At 31.1% G+C, this 15,314-nt stretch overlaps 4 protein-coding genes across 5 annotated transcripts in view; 1 reads left to right on the top strand and 3 right to left on the bottom strand.

The window, feature by feature from the left end:
* LOC111039537 (calcium/calmodulin-dependent protein kinase kinase 1) overlaps window positions 1-1,157 on the bottom strand; it is a 46,226-nt gene extending 45,069 nt beyond the window's left edge. The window contains exon 1 of the mRNA XM_022323089.1: window positions 926-1,157. The gene's annotated coding sequence lies outside the window, so the exon portion shown is untranslated. The remainder of the gene's footprint in view (window positions 1-925) is intronic.
* A 200-nt stretch (window positions 1,158-1,357) lies between these two features.
* LOC111039536 (vacuolar protein sorting-associated protein 41 homolog) lies at window positions 1,358-7,087 on the bottom strand. Of its 2 annotated transcripts, none has more exons than XM_022323087.1 (2): window positions 6,921-7,087; window positions 1,358-4,262 (listed from the first exon to the last, which is right to left on the bottom strand). In XM_022323087.1, the coding sequence occupies exon 2, from the start codon at window positions 4,244-4,246 to the stop codon at window positions 1,733-1,735; it is 2,514 nt and encodes an 837-aa protein (XP_022178779.1). In that variant the 5' UTR covers window positions 4,247-4,262; window positions 6,921-7,087; the 3' UTR covers window positions 1,358-1,732. The 2 variants fall into 2 exon arrangements, with proteins under 2 accessions (XP_022178779.1, XP_022178778.1); XM_022323086.1 differs by lacking the exon at window positions 6,921-7,087 and adding an exon at window positions 4,519-4,711.
* Window positions 5,043-7,069, top strand: LOC111039538. The gene is made up of 2 exons (XM_022323093.1): window positions 5,043-5,278; window positions 6,249-7,069. Exons 1-2 carry the CDS (start codon window positions 5,252-5,254, stop codon window positions 6,831-6,833), a joined length of 612 nt encoding a protein of 203 aa, XP_022178785.1. The 5' UTR covers window positions 5,043-5,251; the 3' UTR covers window positions 6,834-7,069.
* A 2,596-nt stretch (window positions 7,088-9,683) lies between the features above and the next one.
* On the bottom strand, window positions 9,684-13,329 carry LOC111039534 (protein unc-45 homolog A). Its single transcript, XM_022323084.1, has 2 exons — window positions 11,804-13,329; window positions 9,684-11,718 (listed from the first exon to the last, which is right to left on the bottom strand). Exons 1-2 carry the CDS (start codon window positions 13,074-13,076, stop codon window positions 10,202-10,204), a joined length of 2,790 nt encoding a protein of 929 aa, XP_022178776.1. The 5' UTR covers window positions 13,077-13,329; the 3' UTR covers window positions 9,684-10,201.
* Between the last annotated feature and the right edge of the window lie 1,985 nt (window positions 13,330-15,314).

Here is a 15,314-nt window from a genome sequence, read left to right as displayed (position 1 = left end):
GAATTTACAATACTTAGTCATAAAATTGTATTCATCAATCGTGGATCATAAGTAATTAATCACAATGGAATTAATTATTCGTGATTAATTTGCTTTTATATTATGTCTTTTATATATCGGTGACGGTAAGTATAGGTGTATAGCAATAAACATAAAACATACAATAATGCAAATTATACTCAATTCATACAAGCATATTTCGTTTTACCTTTCATAAGATAGTTGTTAATACCTATAAGACGTTAAAGTTTTAATACATTTTCTTTTAACTGTAAACTACTAATGAAAAATATAAGTAATGCAGTAGGTTTAATAGTTAGGTAGGTACCCTAAAGATTAAAATAAGTAATACAAATAAAATAGATAATAGTTTATGAGAAATAACATGATTTAAAAAATAAAAACTACCTATAATGCCTATTTGAAGTTGATATATTTTTTAACTATTTGTATAGTTATGAAAAGTCGAAAACTGATTTTTAAACTCTGTTATTATTTTCTTCAAACATGCTGTTGAAATTATTTTAAGATTTAAAAATAAGTAATTACCCTTATAAATTTACTGTGTTAATTACTGTCATAAGTTATGACTGTATTTCTCTATACTTAACTCAAAACTATTTGCCATTTAGTTTAGCATAATTTCCTTTATACGAGTTCAAAATTATTAAAATCTGAGTTTAGCTATAAATAGGTACGCCTAGTTAACATCTCTTAGTATTAATGAAAATACAAAATTCAACCTTTAACATATTTTATATTACCTATACTAGTACATGCATGATACTTACTTTAATTTTATAAGATATATTGAAATGCCAAGCAATATGCTTTAAGAAATTAGGTTAGTAAAAAACGAGTAGATATCTATATCTTATCTATTAAGACGATTCACGTGCCTTATAATTATTATAGTAAAACTTACCTTTATTCAACTTGAACAACAAATGGAATATTTTCTACGCAGCGACTCAAAGCTTTCGAAAAATATTGATAAAACAAATACGATCGAAACTCAAGATGTTAGAAATAAAATATATTTATAATATCATACTTCTAATGCGTACGATTTGCACGGTTCGGGTACTTAGAAATCACTTTCCGACTGCCACGAGGCCTCGGCAAACACTGAATTGTTTACTGTTGGCCGGTTGGCAGTAATATACAACCAAACACGCTCACTACCTCTCCTCATACATGAACTTCAATATAGAAGTGTGGCTGACCTTGCAGAATGCTTTTGGCCAATCTGACTCGCTAGTCGCGTCATGATAGGTGATATGTTTCTACTTTATTTTATCCATGTACACAATTATAAGCCGTTAGTAATACATAAATAAGAAAAAACAATTAGATGTCAACGTATATATTGTGTGGTTTTTTCTTGTATAGATTTCAAACACACACGTTTAGTTTATTGAAAAAATTATAATAATTAATATCATGCCGGTAATATAAATATTTCAATTAAAAATAATATTTTGAAAAAAATTAAACATCTTCATGGGTAGGTATAACAATAATTATAAAATCTATCGAACTTATCAACCATACATAAGTAGCCGCGAAAAACGCAGACGTATCATAAAATAACCGAATGAGCACGTACAGGTTAGTCCACACGATCTTGTATACGCACAGTAGATCTGAATGAAAGATCGCACACAAAACGATCGACGGGACGCCGTACGTCGCAATCGAAACTCACGTGTCCCGAAACATGTAGGTATACTCACTGGAACGTCGCTTGTTTCGTTCGGCTGTCTGTGCAAATTATGCACGTCATCTCCAATCCATCCGTGGGTATGCACTCCTCGTGGAACACGTGTTGACAGTAGAATATCAAAGCGTTTCCCACGGTGTCCTGGCCGACGATGCACTTTTGACAAGCGCTACATAAGTGCTGTTCGTCTACTCCACACCCTTTCCTCCGGATGTTGTACAGCCGCTCGTGCAGGTCGAAACAATCCGACACGACAATTTTTGTGCATCCGTCTTCCACGGACACCTGCAGATTGTAGTCGGTCATCATCTTGACAAGCGCGTCCTTCAGCCCCGGTATCTGTGTCCGCTTACCGATCCGACGGATCAGAATTCGCGGATCCACGTACGTGCCGATTTTCCGCAATAGCACTTTGAGAAAGTTCGGCTGGTCCAAGGACAGGCCGATCAGGTCGTGCCAAAGGTCGGTGTCGTTTTGGTCCTTGCAGAACTCTATGGCCTGCTCGATGTCCTGCAGCTGTGACATGACCAGATTCAGAGCGTCCTTGGTGTTGCCCATCCGACCCAATAGGTACACCATTTCGGGATAGTACTCAAGCCGCTTGCATTCTTCCAGCGCCAGGGCGATGGAATAATTGTCGCTCCGCTTCAGTAGTGGCAACAGCTTTTCTCGCGCGAATGCCGCGTACAGCGACACTAAGTCCTTATGCAAGTTCCGCCTGGCCAACATCCTTGTGTCTTTCTTCTCCAGAGCGTCCAAATACGTATACAGGTAGAGCCTGTTGTGCTGTAACTTCGCCACGGCCACGTCGATGGGCACAGTGTCTTTCTCTAAAAGTATCTTGATCGTCTGCTCGCAGTCCAACTGCATCAGATCTTCGATCATATTGTGTATTAGCGGGTACAAATTTTGTTTGGTTATCAACTGGAATATACCCTTGTGATTTAACTTCAAGTACGCACCTAACGCTTTGTCGAACTTACCGGAATGAGTGTACAGAATAGCCAAGGCTTCTAATAGTTCCGAACTCGAGTTTACTATTAAATGTTCAATTAGAGCGTTCGTAACAGCAGACACATTGTACAGTGAAGGTGACCATTGTTTTACAATTTTTAAAAATCCTTCGGGTTCCAGTTTTAAGTACTCGTATAATACCATTTCATAAATATGAGGATCTAGAGTTACTTCACCTCTTGGTATGTAAGCACTTACTTGACGAAGTTGATGAACTTGAGCAAATTTAAATATTTCTTCTTGCCAAAGTTTTTTATCATTTCCAAAAAGTTCAGCAGTCAGTTGTCCAGCCTCCAAATATTCTTCAACGAACAATAAATGGTCTAAAAATTTTTTGCCCACAGATATTCGGGAATTTCGATTTAAAACTATATTTTTAGAATTTACTATTTCCATTGCTTCGGCGTATTTGTTATGCTCAATAAGCCATTCAATTCTATCATCCGCATCACACGGATTTGCCACTACTATATCTTTAGGACTAACAATAACGAATAGATTTTCCACGACTAAACTTTCGAGGGCATAATCGTTACAACCAAAATCTTGAAAGTCACGTAAAGACAAGTTATCAGTACACAACTCAACATACTTTGATTCTTTTGCTTCAACTACATATAATTGTGGTCTCATTGCTTTTTCGTTTTCATCTTTTTCTTTTGAATAGCATAATATTACTAATTGATTATGATTAAGAGGTCCAATACCGGAAATAAAGTAATCTATACGAAACATAGAGAGTGGTTCTACTATATACTCAGGAACATCCTTAAGTCTTTGTAGTCGACGTTTAACACCACAAATCCTTACTGTGTCAACCCAACCAACAAGTAATGTTCCACTATCCTTCCACGTCAAGTTACATCTATAAGTACTAGGTATTATGTTATTTCTTTTATCCCATTTAATAAGGCCTAATGAGCATCGAGAGATTATATCATATACTCTAAGACCTATATTTGAAGCCCAAGCCACAAAACGATTATGCCACCTCATATTATGCACGACTCCTTCGACATCACATAAGACCACAGATTTTGTACGTCCAAGAAAAGTTCGCTCATGAAGCATAAGGCGATCATCTCCAGTAATGAAACGACGATAATTGCCAGATTTATGATATAAAGGGTCTATTGCGACAGACTTTACACAACGACCTAATGAGACCTCTTGAGAATCTTCTGTTGTGTAAAGACCATAAACAAATACATTACCATCATCTGAACAAGTAGCAATGAATTCACCACGACTATCTATACTTATTTGATTAACTGCTACAGTATGTGGACGCAGTTGCCGATTATTTACAATGTTACCTTCAAAATCCAATAAATGAATAGAGCCCCAGTTAGTACCGATACACAAGAACTTGGGATGAGCAGCAAGATAACTAACACCGTCTTTTGTTAAAATAGTTTGGACGTCATTAGTGAGACGTACATATTTAAGTTTTGGTTCAACTTCTTCAACTGTTTCTATGTCAGATTTTTCATCAGATTGATTTGTCATTTTTGAAAAGTGATATCTGAAATAAAAATGATTTGTTCAATTATTTATTTGTATAAATATTAATATAGTAAAAAATTTAGGTAGTACATTTCAAAAAAAAAAATTTTCTTATAATACCTATACTAAAATTAAAATGCTGTTAAAAAAATTAAATGTTGTCAAACTAATAAAATTATAATGTTAAATATTCTTTTTTTTTTTTTATATAATAAATAATAACTTAATAACTAATAAGTTTATACTAATTATAAAAATTGTATGAAATGGAATACTTTGTTGTAAGTCGCATGGTAGCTATAACCAGTGTCGGGTCTGGCAGACAAAAAGCACATGGATCAGTTTTTTAAGATGCACCATAATTAAATACAACTGCCCCCTTAAAAAATTTATATGACTTTTTGTTTGAATGATATTAATTAACCCTGGACCCCAAAAATTCTCAGGACAGCCACGAACCCAAGCCAACACTGGCAATACCTAAAAAAATTAATTTTTGTATCCTAATTAATATTTTAAAAGTAAAAATATGAATATTTTGTGGATAAAATCAAAAAATGTATAAAAACACAACTTTTCAATCTCAATATCTATGTAAAATACAAACAAAATATATTATATAATATTTGTAATAATACATACAATATAGGGTCATTAATCATTAATTAATTATTAAATAATAATGGTCATTAACTAATATATACTCAATTAGAGGTTATTGTAAATTTTAAGTCTAAAATGCAAATGTAATATGTACTTAAACACACATTTTAAATTAGGTTTTAATTATACACAGCTTAATTAAAATATAGCATACAACTTTTTACAAGCCCACATTCAGAATACCATGATGAGGGATAGTGAAAGTGTTTATTTAATTCAAATATTCTAATAGTTTTTTTTTCTAAATAGCCTTTACTAAAATACAGTTCAGTAGTCCTACATCATTCTTAACAGTATATTTTTTTGTCCAAAAAAAATACCTTTCATACGGTACAAAACTTGAAAATGGGATTGATCTTATTAGTTTATTTAGTAAGTATATATAATGAACCATAAATAATTTTTTTAAACCTAAGTTAGATTAGAACTATATCCATTAAAAACAATAAAATGATATAATTTATAAAAATGATACCTACCCATTTTTACATTTGAGTAAATACTTAATAATATTTAAATTAGAATCAATTTTTTATAAATAGCTCTATGTAAAAATTGATTTTAATCAACCAATTTTTATTTTTATTAAATATTATAGGGATTGCATTTTCTTTTAAACCACTGTATGAAAATCACTCTGTTCTGGTATTTAGTTTCTTAGAAACTTAATTATATGGTATAAACCAATCTAAATGCAATACAAAAATCTCAATTACATACAACAGAAAATAGTACTGGCTTTATTTTTATACAATGTCATGCTGTCATAAGTGCACATGACACAAAAATTATGTAAGACTATTGACACTACATTTCAAAAAATAAGAAATTTTTATTTTTTTAAAATGCAAAAAATAGTTTAAAAAAAATGCTATTCAATATGTATTTAATAACTACATAGATCTTACATTTTTTAATTTTAAGATACTATACATACAATGTTTTTTTTCCCAAGAAATTATAATAATGCAGGGAAAAAGGAAGAAAATGTTATAGAAATCAATGTATTTTAGTAAATTACATAAAAAAATGTTGTTCATATGTATAAATATCTAATACCATGCTACATTTTGTTAGAAATTTAATAGCATATTTTTTTTGTTGATTTGTTTTTCTATGGCAATAAAAAAAGAGTGACAAAAAAATTGTACCCAGCCCAAAAATACATCTATGAGAAAAAAAATTATTGTTTAATAAACCAATAAAATCTATAATTGAGCATGCTTTGACAAGAATTTATTCTTGCCAAGCTTTACTCTTTCCTACAAATTGTTGAACTATTAAAACAAATTATTGTAAATAAAGTTGTATAATTAATTTAGTCAATTTTATATTTTAACAGATATTAATAACAACAGTTAACATATTAGCAATTACTGAACCAAAACAAAATGAACCGAATAGGGTGCAAAAATCACTGTTGGAAAGAGTTCTTTATCCTAGAACTAAAATCCAGTCCACAATAAACCATCATTCTACCGAACTACAAAATTCATTTGGTGTTTCTGGAAATGTTGGAATAGGATTTCATTTTGGCAGCGGTTATAGAATAAAAAACGGTGATGGAAAAGGAGATCAGGAAATTGTGCACAATAAAATTTATGATAAGTATTTGGGGACTAGTTTTGGTTTTGGATCATTGGGAAATAATAAAAAAGGTCATGTTGAAAATGTTGAACAATCAATTACGGCAGACCAAAACACTATTTATCAAGATGAAGTTAACTCAATAGATCAAGAGTCTGACAGTGAAATAATTCCAACTACAACAGCAACAGCAAAACCAAAGACCAGTGTTTTCAGGAAAATCAGTAACTATTGGACAGGTGAACAATCAGAACCAAAAAGCAACTATAACAGTAGCGGTATTTTTAAATGGAGTATGCAACATTTAAAAAACAAAAATAATGTAGGAACACCTAGGTAAAAAAAATGTTATGTGCCTAATATTGATGTAAACCTATAGCATTGTTATGAGCCATTAAATATAATAAATAGGTAGGTGGGTACTTACGAAAGTATTTTTTAACTATAATATCACAATGGTTTTAGAAGCACTAAAGTATGCATAGTTATTAGCTATTAATATATTATAATTCAAACATGTAATTAGAAAATCTTATTTAACAATTAACACAATAAAATCCAAATCTGATATCGGTATTTCACTGTTGTTGTTTTTTTTTTTTTACTGATAACGCAGATAACAATACTTTGACTTTTTTGGTAACTAAAAGTGTATAGATATAAAATATTATTATCAAATTTATTATTATTAATTATTGTTAAGGTAAAAAATAATTCCTTACATCGTCACATCGATGTAGAGAAGACATCTTCTCTACATTGTGTACCTAGCTAATAAGGTATATCAGGTATACCGTATACAATATATATATTTGTCATATTTTAATATCTGTGACCGTCGCAGCGCACAGAAATCAGATGAAACCATATATGTCGATTCTCGACTATCAGACTTGTTATTTTAATAAATCGTCACAGAGTATTAGACTCTGGACTCTGGTCAATGGTAAAGCATATACCTATTGGCTATTTCCTGTAACACCACTTGGGGCTTACTTACTAGTGACTTACATATATACTGCTCACGAATTTTTATTTCATAGACAGAAGTAAAAAAAAAATACCATCTAGCTCGTCACATAATATTTTAAAATTGTACCAGTAGGAACCTATTTTAATTTATTAACATTATAAGTCACCAACTCGGTAGACCAATATCAACAATTTTGTGCACTTAAAGGAAAATAACGTTATAAACTTATAACGTTCATGTAATCATGTTGTTCATAATTAATGATTGGTGGTCTGGTGAGGCGCGGTCGTAAGCTCAAACTGCGGCCACGCTCCGAGTACGTACCGGCCGTTCAACAACTAGCACTCGGATGGGTCACCCACTCACCCGGGTTTTTACTTTTTTAGCAACACGTCCTTACCACACACACACAAATACGCATTTCAAATCCCCCAACAAAAAAAGCTAATGGTCATAGTATCAAGGATTTAGATCAATGAAAAAAAAAAATTAATGATTTACGATATAGGTACAACATTATACATTTATATTAAAATAATTTAATTCTGCCATAACAAATTTCCATATTTTTTATAACATGAAAATGAAAATAAAACGAAATAATTTTTAGAGCATAATGAGTCGTCTGGGTAATGCAAAATGGGTATCAAAAATATTATTAGATATGTCATATGTAATTCTTAATTAGATATGAGAATATTAGTGCACATTATTTCTATTCCGTCCAAATTAACATGACAGTCACGTTTACCGAAAAAACCGGGCCAAGTTTATAAAGTATTAGGACCTTTTGAACCTTTTTTTTCGGGCCATGTTTTCAAGTGCCCTTTATCTAATTCTGAAAAATTACCTGCCTGCCTAAGAAGATACTTATAAATTATTTATGATTAGGGGCCGGATTTAAATGCCCTTAAACCAAGCAAATATGCTCTTTATCTTAAGATAATGTTTTGAATAGGCTAAATTTGTACAATAAATTGAACAAATATGCATTAAAACCAACAAAACGACACAATAACGCTAAAAATACTCTAAAAAAAAAAATGTCGAAACATGCAAAATAAAATGTTTAGCTCTGAAACACTGGTACATACTTAAGTATTTGGAAAGAATTGTCAAAGTTCAACCAAAACAATATGCACTTTCTATAAGGTCTATGTTTATGACACATTTTGAACATCACAAAAAAAAAAAAGAGACGAAAATACTATCTATTTATGCTTTTTATTAGCTAGTAAACAATATGGCAGTTAATAACTTTATAAGAATACGAGTAAAAATACCAATTAATATTAATTTAATTTAATAAAATTCTCATCAATAATTCATAAAGGGTTAGGATGATTTTAAAAAAGTTATATCTAACATTTTGTATATCAAAACAATTTTTAGACAAGTAATAAAAATAAATTAATATTAATCTTACAATACAATGTAATGTTAATATATTCATAAGCAATTTATAAAATAAAAATTAACTATAGAACAAAATGTAATTAATTTTATATGACTAGAAGGCAGTGTTTCATAATTATTTAGAGATTGAGTATAAAAATAAACCGAATAATACTTTTCTTTCAAATGTATTAAGTTGTAACAAAACTATTTTTATTGAATACCCTGTAAATATTATTTAATTCTAATTAATTATACACTAATATTGCTAAATTTAAATATTACAATATTAGATATTGTATTTCCCCCCGACTGTTTACGGTGAAGAAGGACATCTTACCACTATATCTATTATTTATTATTTAATATAAAATTATTTTTTGTTTGTCTAATGTCTAATTTAGTGTAAAGACAGAAATTCAAATTTTTGAACTTCCAAAACCATTTTTGTTGTTTGAAAATGAAAACAATACCAATCGACTAATTAGTTTTGCGTTTCCTGAAGGAATATTAGTTGTCAAAATTGGCAAAAATTGGTGTTGTATTGAACATTTTTTACCTGTCCTAAAGAATTTTAGGTATTTTATTTATTTAAAATTATTTTTTTACCAATTTTTTTTAATCATTACTTTTTAGTGTATCAAATGGATATTATTGTTTATGACAGTACTTGTTTCAAACACTACATATAATTATTTTTATTATTTTAATAGCAATTTTTATTGTTTCAAGTAAACAATGATCAAAAATATACATTTACATAATTTTTTTAATTTATGAAATTATTTGAAATTTTATTTTGTATTTCGCCAAAATTAGATATTAGGCAAAAAAATAATAATTTCATATTAAATAATAAATTTAATTATATAGTTTAATAATAAACGTTTTAAAAATTATAAGAGAAAAAGGTCTGCATCAAATTGTATTAGGAGAAGATGTCCTACTATACCAAAAACACTCATGGGAAAAATGTCCACAACTCAAATTTTAAAATAATAAAGCAAAACATATTTTTTTCATAATGAATAAAATATGCTGCTTTAAATGACATAATACAAATTACATCATATCATAAATAATAATTCAATAACACTAGAAACAATAATAATATTATAATTTATAAATATTAACCTACTCCTTTTCATGAGAAAATTGGACCATTTCTTGCATGTCAAATGAGCTTCATTGGCTCATTCATCCATGAAATTCCTTACAAACAGTCAACAACCCGTTTTTTCCAGAACACGGCCCCGTTCTCTTGTGAAAAAGAGTATAGTTCGAATTTCATAGGTAGTTAATAATATAATATGAATATAAATGTAATCTGATTCAACAATTTATTCTTCTTCAAAATCAGCTTTTTTTATAAGTTTTAAACTTTCAGCTAATTTCAAACATTTATTGGCCATATCTCTAATCTCTTTTTTCTTCTCGTCTACCATTATTGACAGTGCCATTAATACCTCCATGATGTCGGTAGCAAAAATTTTTTCTGCTATATCTTTATCTGTGCTTATTAAACTATGTGCAATCACCAAAGCTCTATGCTGCATTGCATCATTGGGATGTGCTAATAAAGCCTTCAAAGATTCTTCCCAATTATTAAACTTCATTAATTTCTGGCAGCACGGTACACTATTTGACACAGCTATTGCAACTGCTCCAGCAGCAGCTAAAGATGTATCTTCATCCTCTTCCTCACATAACAGGAACAACATTTTTAATTTGTCATTTTCACCTTCAATTATCTTTATGACATCCGGAGACATCATAAGATTGGTAAAACATTGGGCAGATGCTCTCCTAAGCATTTGGTGTTCTTCAAATAAATAACTCTCGATGAGCGGTAAACCACCAGTGTCTAGTATCTTCTTGCGTACCCTTTCATTCACAGACGCCATGTTACAAAGTGCCATCATTGCCTCAAAGTTCTCTAAAGCTGTACAGTCCGGATGTAATAAGCCAAGGAATGGCCGTACAGATTCTAGGCAACGTTGTTCTTTAAACGAGACTTCTGGATTGATGGAAATTCCTATTCTGGCAAGAGCTTGAGAAGCTTGTCTTTTGCCTTTGGGTGTACCTGAATGAGCAAGTTCCAAGAGAGATTTTAAACCTCCCAATTTAGCTACTTCACCCCTGATTTCGGGTAGAACACATATAGCGTTGAATAGTCGGGAAATAAGTTCTTTGATGTTTGAACTTTCTGTTTTGGACAGCTGTACAAGGACTGTGATGACACCATATTTACATAACAATGTGATTCTCTTATTGACAAAATCAATATCGTCTAGTTCATGGTCTTCTGGTACATGACATTTGGAGAATTTTGCAAGTTCAATCATTTCTGGAATAACTTCTTGTTTTTCATACGCATTACACAAATTGACAAATATTGATACTAGAGCATACATCGCTGATGTTTTTTCTGATTTAGCTAACCCCATAATGGCTACCAATGCGGCTTGATCTTCAACTAGCTTTTCTTTAACTTCTGCATCTAATGTTAAATAAGATAACCCTTCTACGGCCCATCTTTTTGTATCTGGATTGGTGTCTGGATGTATTAAAAATCTACGACAAGCTTCGGCTAATTTAAGAGTAGAACCTTCCGAGAATGGGCGAATGGAAGCATCACTTCCACCACTACTGCCAAGTTTGCATAAGCCAACCAATGCACGAATACGTATATCATCATCACCACTCTTGTACAAATTTTTAAGTATTTGGGTACCTTGCTTCACAATTGGTGTAATCTTACTTTTCTTTGATGTAGCAGCAATAATACATTCACATGCAATTTTTTGCTGTACTTTATCATTTGTTGTAGCCATTGTAAGAATCATTTCAATAATACCTACAAAGAAATAAAAATATTAATATTTGGAATAGGTGCACAGACATACATTGTTAAATCAATCAATTAAATATATAAAACGTACCATCTCTCGATATAATTGAATTTCCAACATCTATTGGACCCATAAGCAATACTGTTATGGTTGATATAGCTCGGACTTTAGATTCTATATCTGGGGCTAGAAGCATTTCTTTCAGGAACTCATCAACAGCACTTACATATTTCTCGCGGGATTTATCACAAGTCATGTTGTCATATATTTTTGATAAGCAAACTGAAACGTTAGTATGCGAGTATTCAGTGATTTCCATTTTTGATTCATACCTGGTTTCAATGAGTTCAGCAGCTACTTCCAACAATCTCTGTAATCCCTTCATATCAATTAAACGTTCAGCCCAATTTATATTGTTGAAATGAACATTTCTTGTCAATATCTCTATAATCGAATCTCTTGCAAACTTATTAATAGAATGACGGTCAACGGAACAGACTAAACAAGTCAGAATAGCATCTATTTCTTTAGAGTTCTTGTTGCATTTTTCTTCATTTGGAGAACTATCTAATGTGTTGGACATGCCTGTTAAACTATTTAGTGCTTCCTGAATAATAAATGTAACGCCATTTATTTCGTTTTGATTTTCAGTATTTAATGCATCTATAAACCAAGGAACACCAAGTTCAACCAAAACTTGTTTGGTACGAGTCTCATCATTTTTGCACAGTTGACCAAATATTCTTAAGGCATTTATTCGTACTTCAGCATTTTGATCATTCTTTAAGAGACCTTTAATTTTGCTAACGATACCAGATTTTAACAAGCCATTACTTCCACTGCTTGATTCTTTAGATAAAACTAATAAATTTTTAATGGCTGTAATACGTTTTTCTAAACTTTCTTCGATTTTAAAAGCATATTTGAACATGCTTTCAATTTTATTGGATAGTTGGGCATTTTCTCTCACCTTCTCTTGTACAATTGGGTGTAATCTCGACAAAACAGGTTGTATTTCTTTATTTGATGGATCAGACAACAAACATTGCTTACCATCAATATACGCTTCTTCATACTTTCCAAGCTGTTCGTAAGCAGAACAACGGCGAAACAATGCTTTCGGATCATTTGCAACTATGTCCAATGATGCATTACAATCACGGATTGCATTTTCAAACTCACCCAACTTGTTGTACACAGCAGCCCGATTTTTGTACAATATAGATTTATCTCGAATGTTTTCTTTCAGTAGATCCAACGCCGATGTGTAACATTGCAAAGCTTTTAACCAATTTTCGGCCTTAAATGCTGCATTCCCTTGTTCTTTCAACAGATTCGCGTCTTTTGTTACGTCTCCAGACATTATACACTGCGACTGATTATAGATTTTAAAGGTAAACTGATTAAAAACGATTCGTTCGGATTTAAAAAGGTAAAAAGCAGATGCATGGGCTTTATATAAATTAAAATATTTGGAAGAGTACCAAAAGCGAAATTTTGAAAGAGCTCTTTAGAATTCAATAGAAGATTCTGGAATTTAAAACATATTATTTTTAACACTGTTATCAGTTAATGAATAAATCTTATCACTTATAAATAAAATTCAAAATTATTTGATATTTGATAACAATATCACAGTGACAATTTGATCCAACACTTTCTAGTGTCTATCATAAAGTAGGTATTATCAATATTATCATTATTGTTCTGTCTTCTACTATGCTGTGGTATTCTATTTCTATGTCACTGCCATATAAATAGACATGAATATAAGCACAGAACATAAAAGGCGTGTTTTTGCGGAGGTAACTAAATCAAATGGTTGCTACACGAACTAAGATAGAATGAACTGGAAGGCTGGAAACAGTCTTGGAATGTGGAAACGAAAGCTTTCACACCAGTCCGCTTAAGGTTATGTTGCGTTGAGTTGGATTCTGCGGAGGTAAATGTAGCAAGTGCGAATCTAGCGCTACCTATATTCATCATCTGTTATATAAGCATGACGCACTTGAAATTAGTATTACTAATTAGTAATTATAATCTATAATGCCATCGCGGAATTGAGAATGAGTGAACTTCGTCTATTCTGGGACCCTATATAGTATATTCGTACTTGCACTTGCTAGGTATATTTCCATTGAACAGAATTAAATTTAGTTAATTCTAAACTAATATTTAGTTTATCATATTATACATTTTTTCTAGTCTCTAATTCAGATGCTCACTATAATTACTATACTATTTATTATTTACTCAAAATATTGTTATTAGTCGACCTATTGTACTGTCATCAACTTAATTGTTTTTGTTTTCACTGTTTGTAATATTGTTTCTTTTTTCCTTTTCATATTTGTTAAACACACGTGTACTTCTCAAGAGTTTGAGTGTTTGACATACTAAGTTAATTAGAGTTGTATAAATTTAATACAATAATAAATTGACTCTATTGAAATTTGAAACAGATCATAGTTTCTGGTGAACTGAATCAAAACGCTCAAGCACATCACCTCAGCATAAAACTAAAAATGCGGTTTCCAATCTATTAAATTGTTTAAGAAGTCCTCTATTTCGAGTTATAGACTTTAATTATAGTTCTCATATTATTGTGTATCATCTCGGATATAAATTGACTTTTTCTATTTTAATTATATCCATGTATATTTCACTGCAACGGCTATTGCAAACTCTTTAAGAGACCTCATCCCCCCGATCACGGCTTGTGCGAAATCCAGATGCTCCATGTAATAGCGTATAAAAATAAATTTCAATTACTAATACAGAAATACTAATGGGAAATTACTGTATTGTAATGAACATCCATACAACAAATTTACTACAGAATTATCTAGATATATTGAGTGTCCTGTGAGGATATACCCGTAAGCCATGGAGGGGACTCCCCCCCCCGACAAAAACTGTTTTGTCTGTAGTTTTACTTATAAATTAAAAATCATGAAATTTAGAAAATTTCAATGTTGAAAGTTCAAAATTTTCAGAAAAATAAAATACAAAATTGATATCTTCAATTGTTTCAAAAATAAATAAAAATTAGGTTTTTAACTTCTATACCAAAATACTAAATCTGTCTAAATTGTTTCCGTGAGCCTAACAAAAAAAAACCAATTCATAATATATTTATTATCTCAAGAGATATTACAATGGGTAAATCCTCGCAAGACACCCTGTATAGAGGAAAAAGATATAGTTAAAATTAAAAAAACAAACTCAGACACAACACCGCATGCCCTTTAGTATAATATATTTAAGTATGCTGTTTCTATGAAACAATTTGTTGAAAAATTTTCTTAGTTGTTATTAGTGATAATATTAACTAAATGATATGTATGTAATTAACGACTGCGGTGCATGGGCAACAACAGAGACGGACGAAAATATAGACTAGCTGCGTTTGAACGGAAGGTTCTTAGAACGATTTTTGGGCCAAAAAGAAACGCTCTGGGGGATTTCGAATTAAGAACAAACCGAGAAGTAGAAGAACTATATGGCGAAACAAATATAATTGGGGTCCTTAAGAGTATTAGACTGGGATGGGCTGGTCATGTGTGGAGATCTGGAGGCCCCATAGGATTGGCCACGGGCT

This window comes from Myzus persicae, unplaced genomic scaffold (assembly GCF_001856785.1).
Source record: "Myzus persicae strain clone G006 unplaced genomic scaffold, MPER_G0061.0, whole genome shotgun sequence".
Taxonomy (NCBI): domain Eukaryota; kingdom Metazoa; phylum Arthropoda; class Insecta; order Hemiptera; family Aphididae; genus Myzus; species Myzus persicae.
The sequence above is the reverse complement of the archived record's forward strand: the minus strand, read 5'-3'. Positions and strand labels throughout refer to the sequence as shown.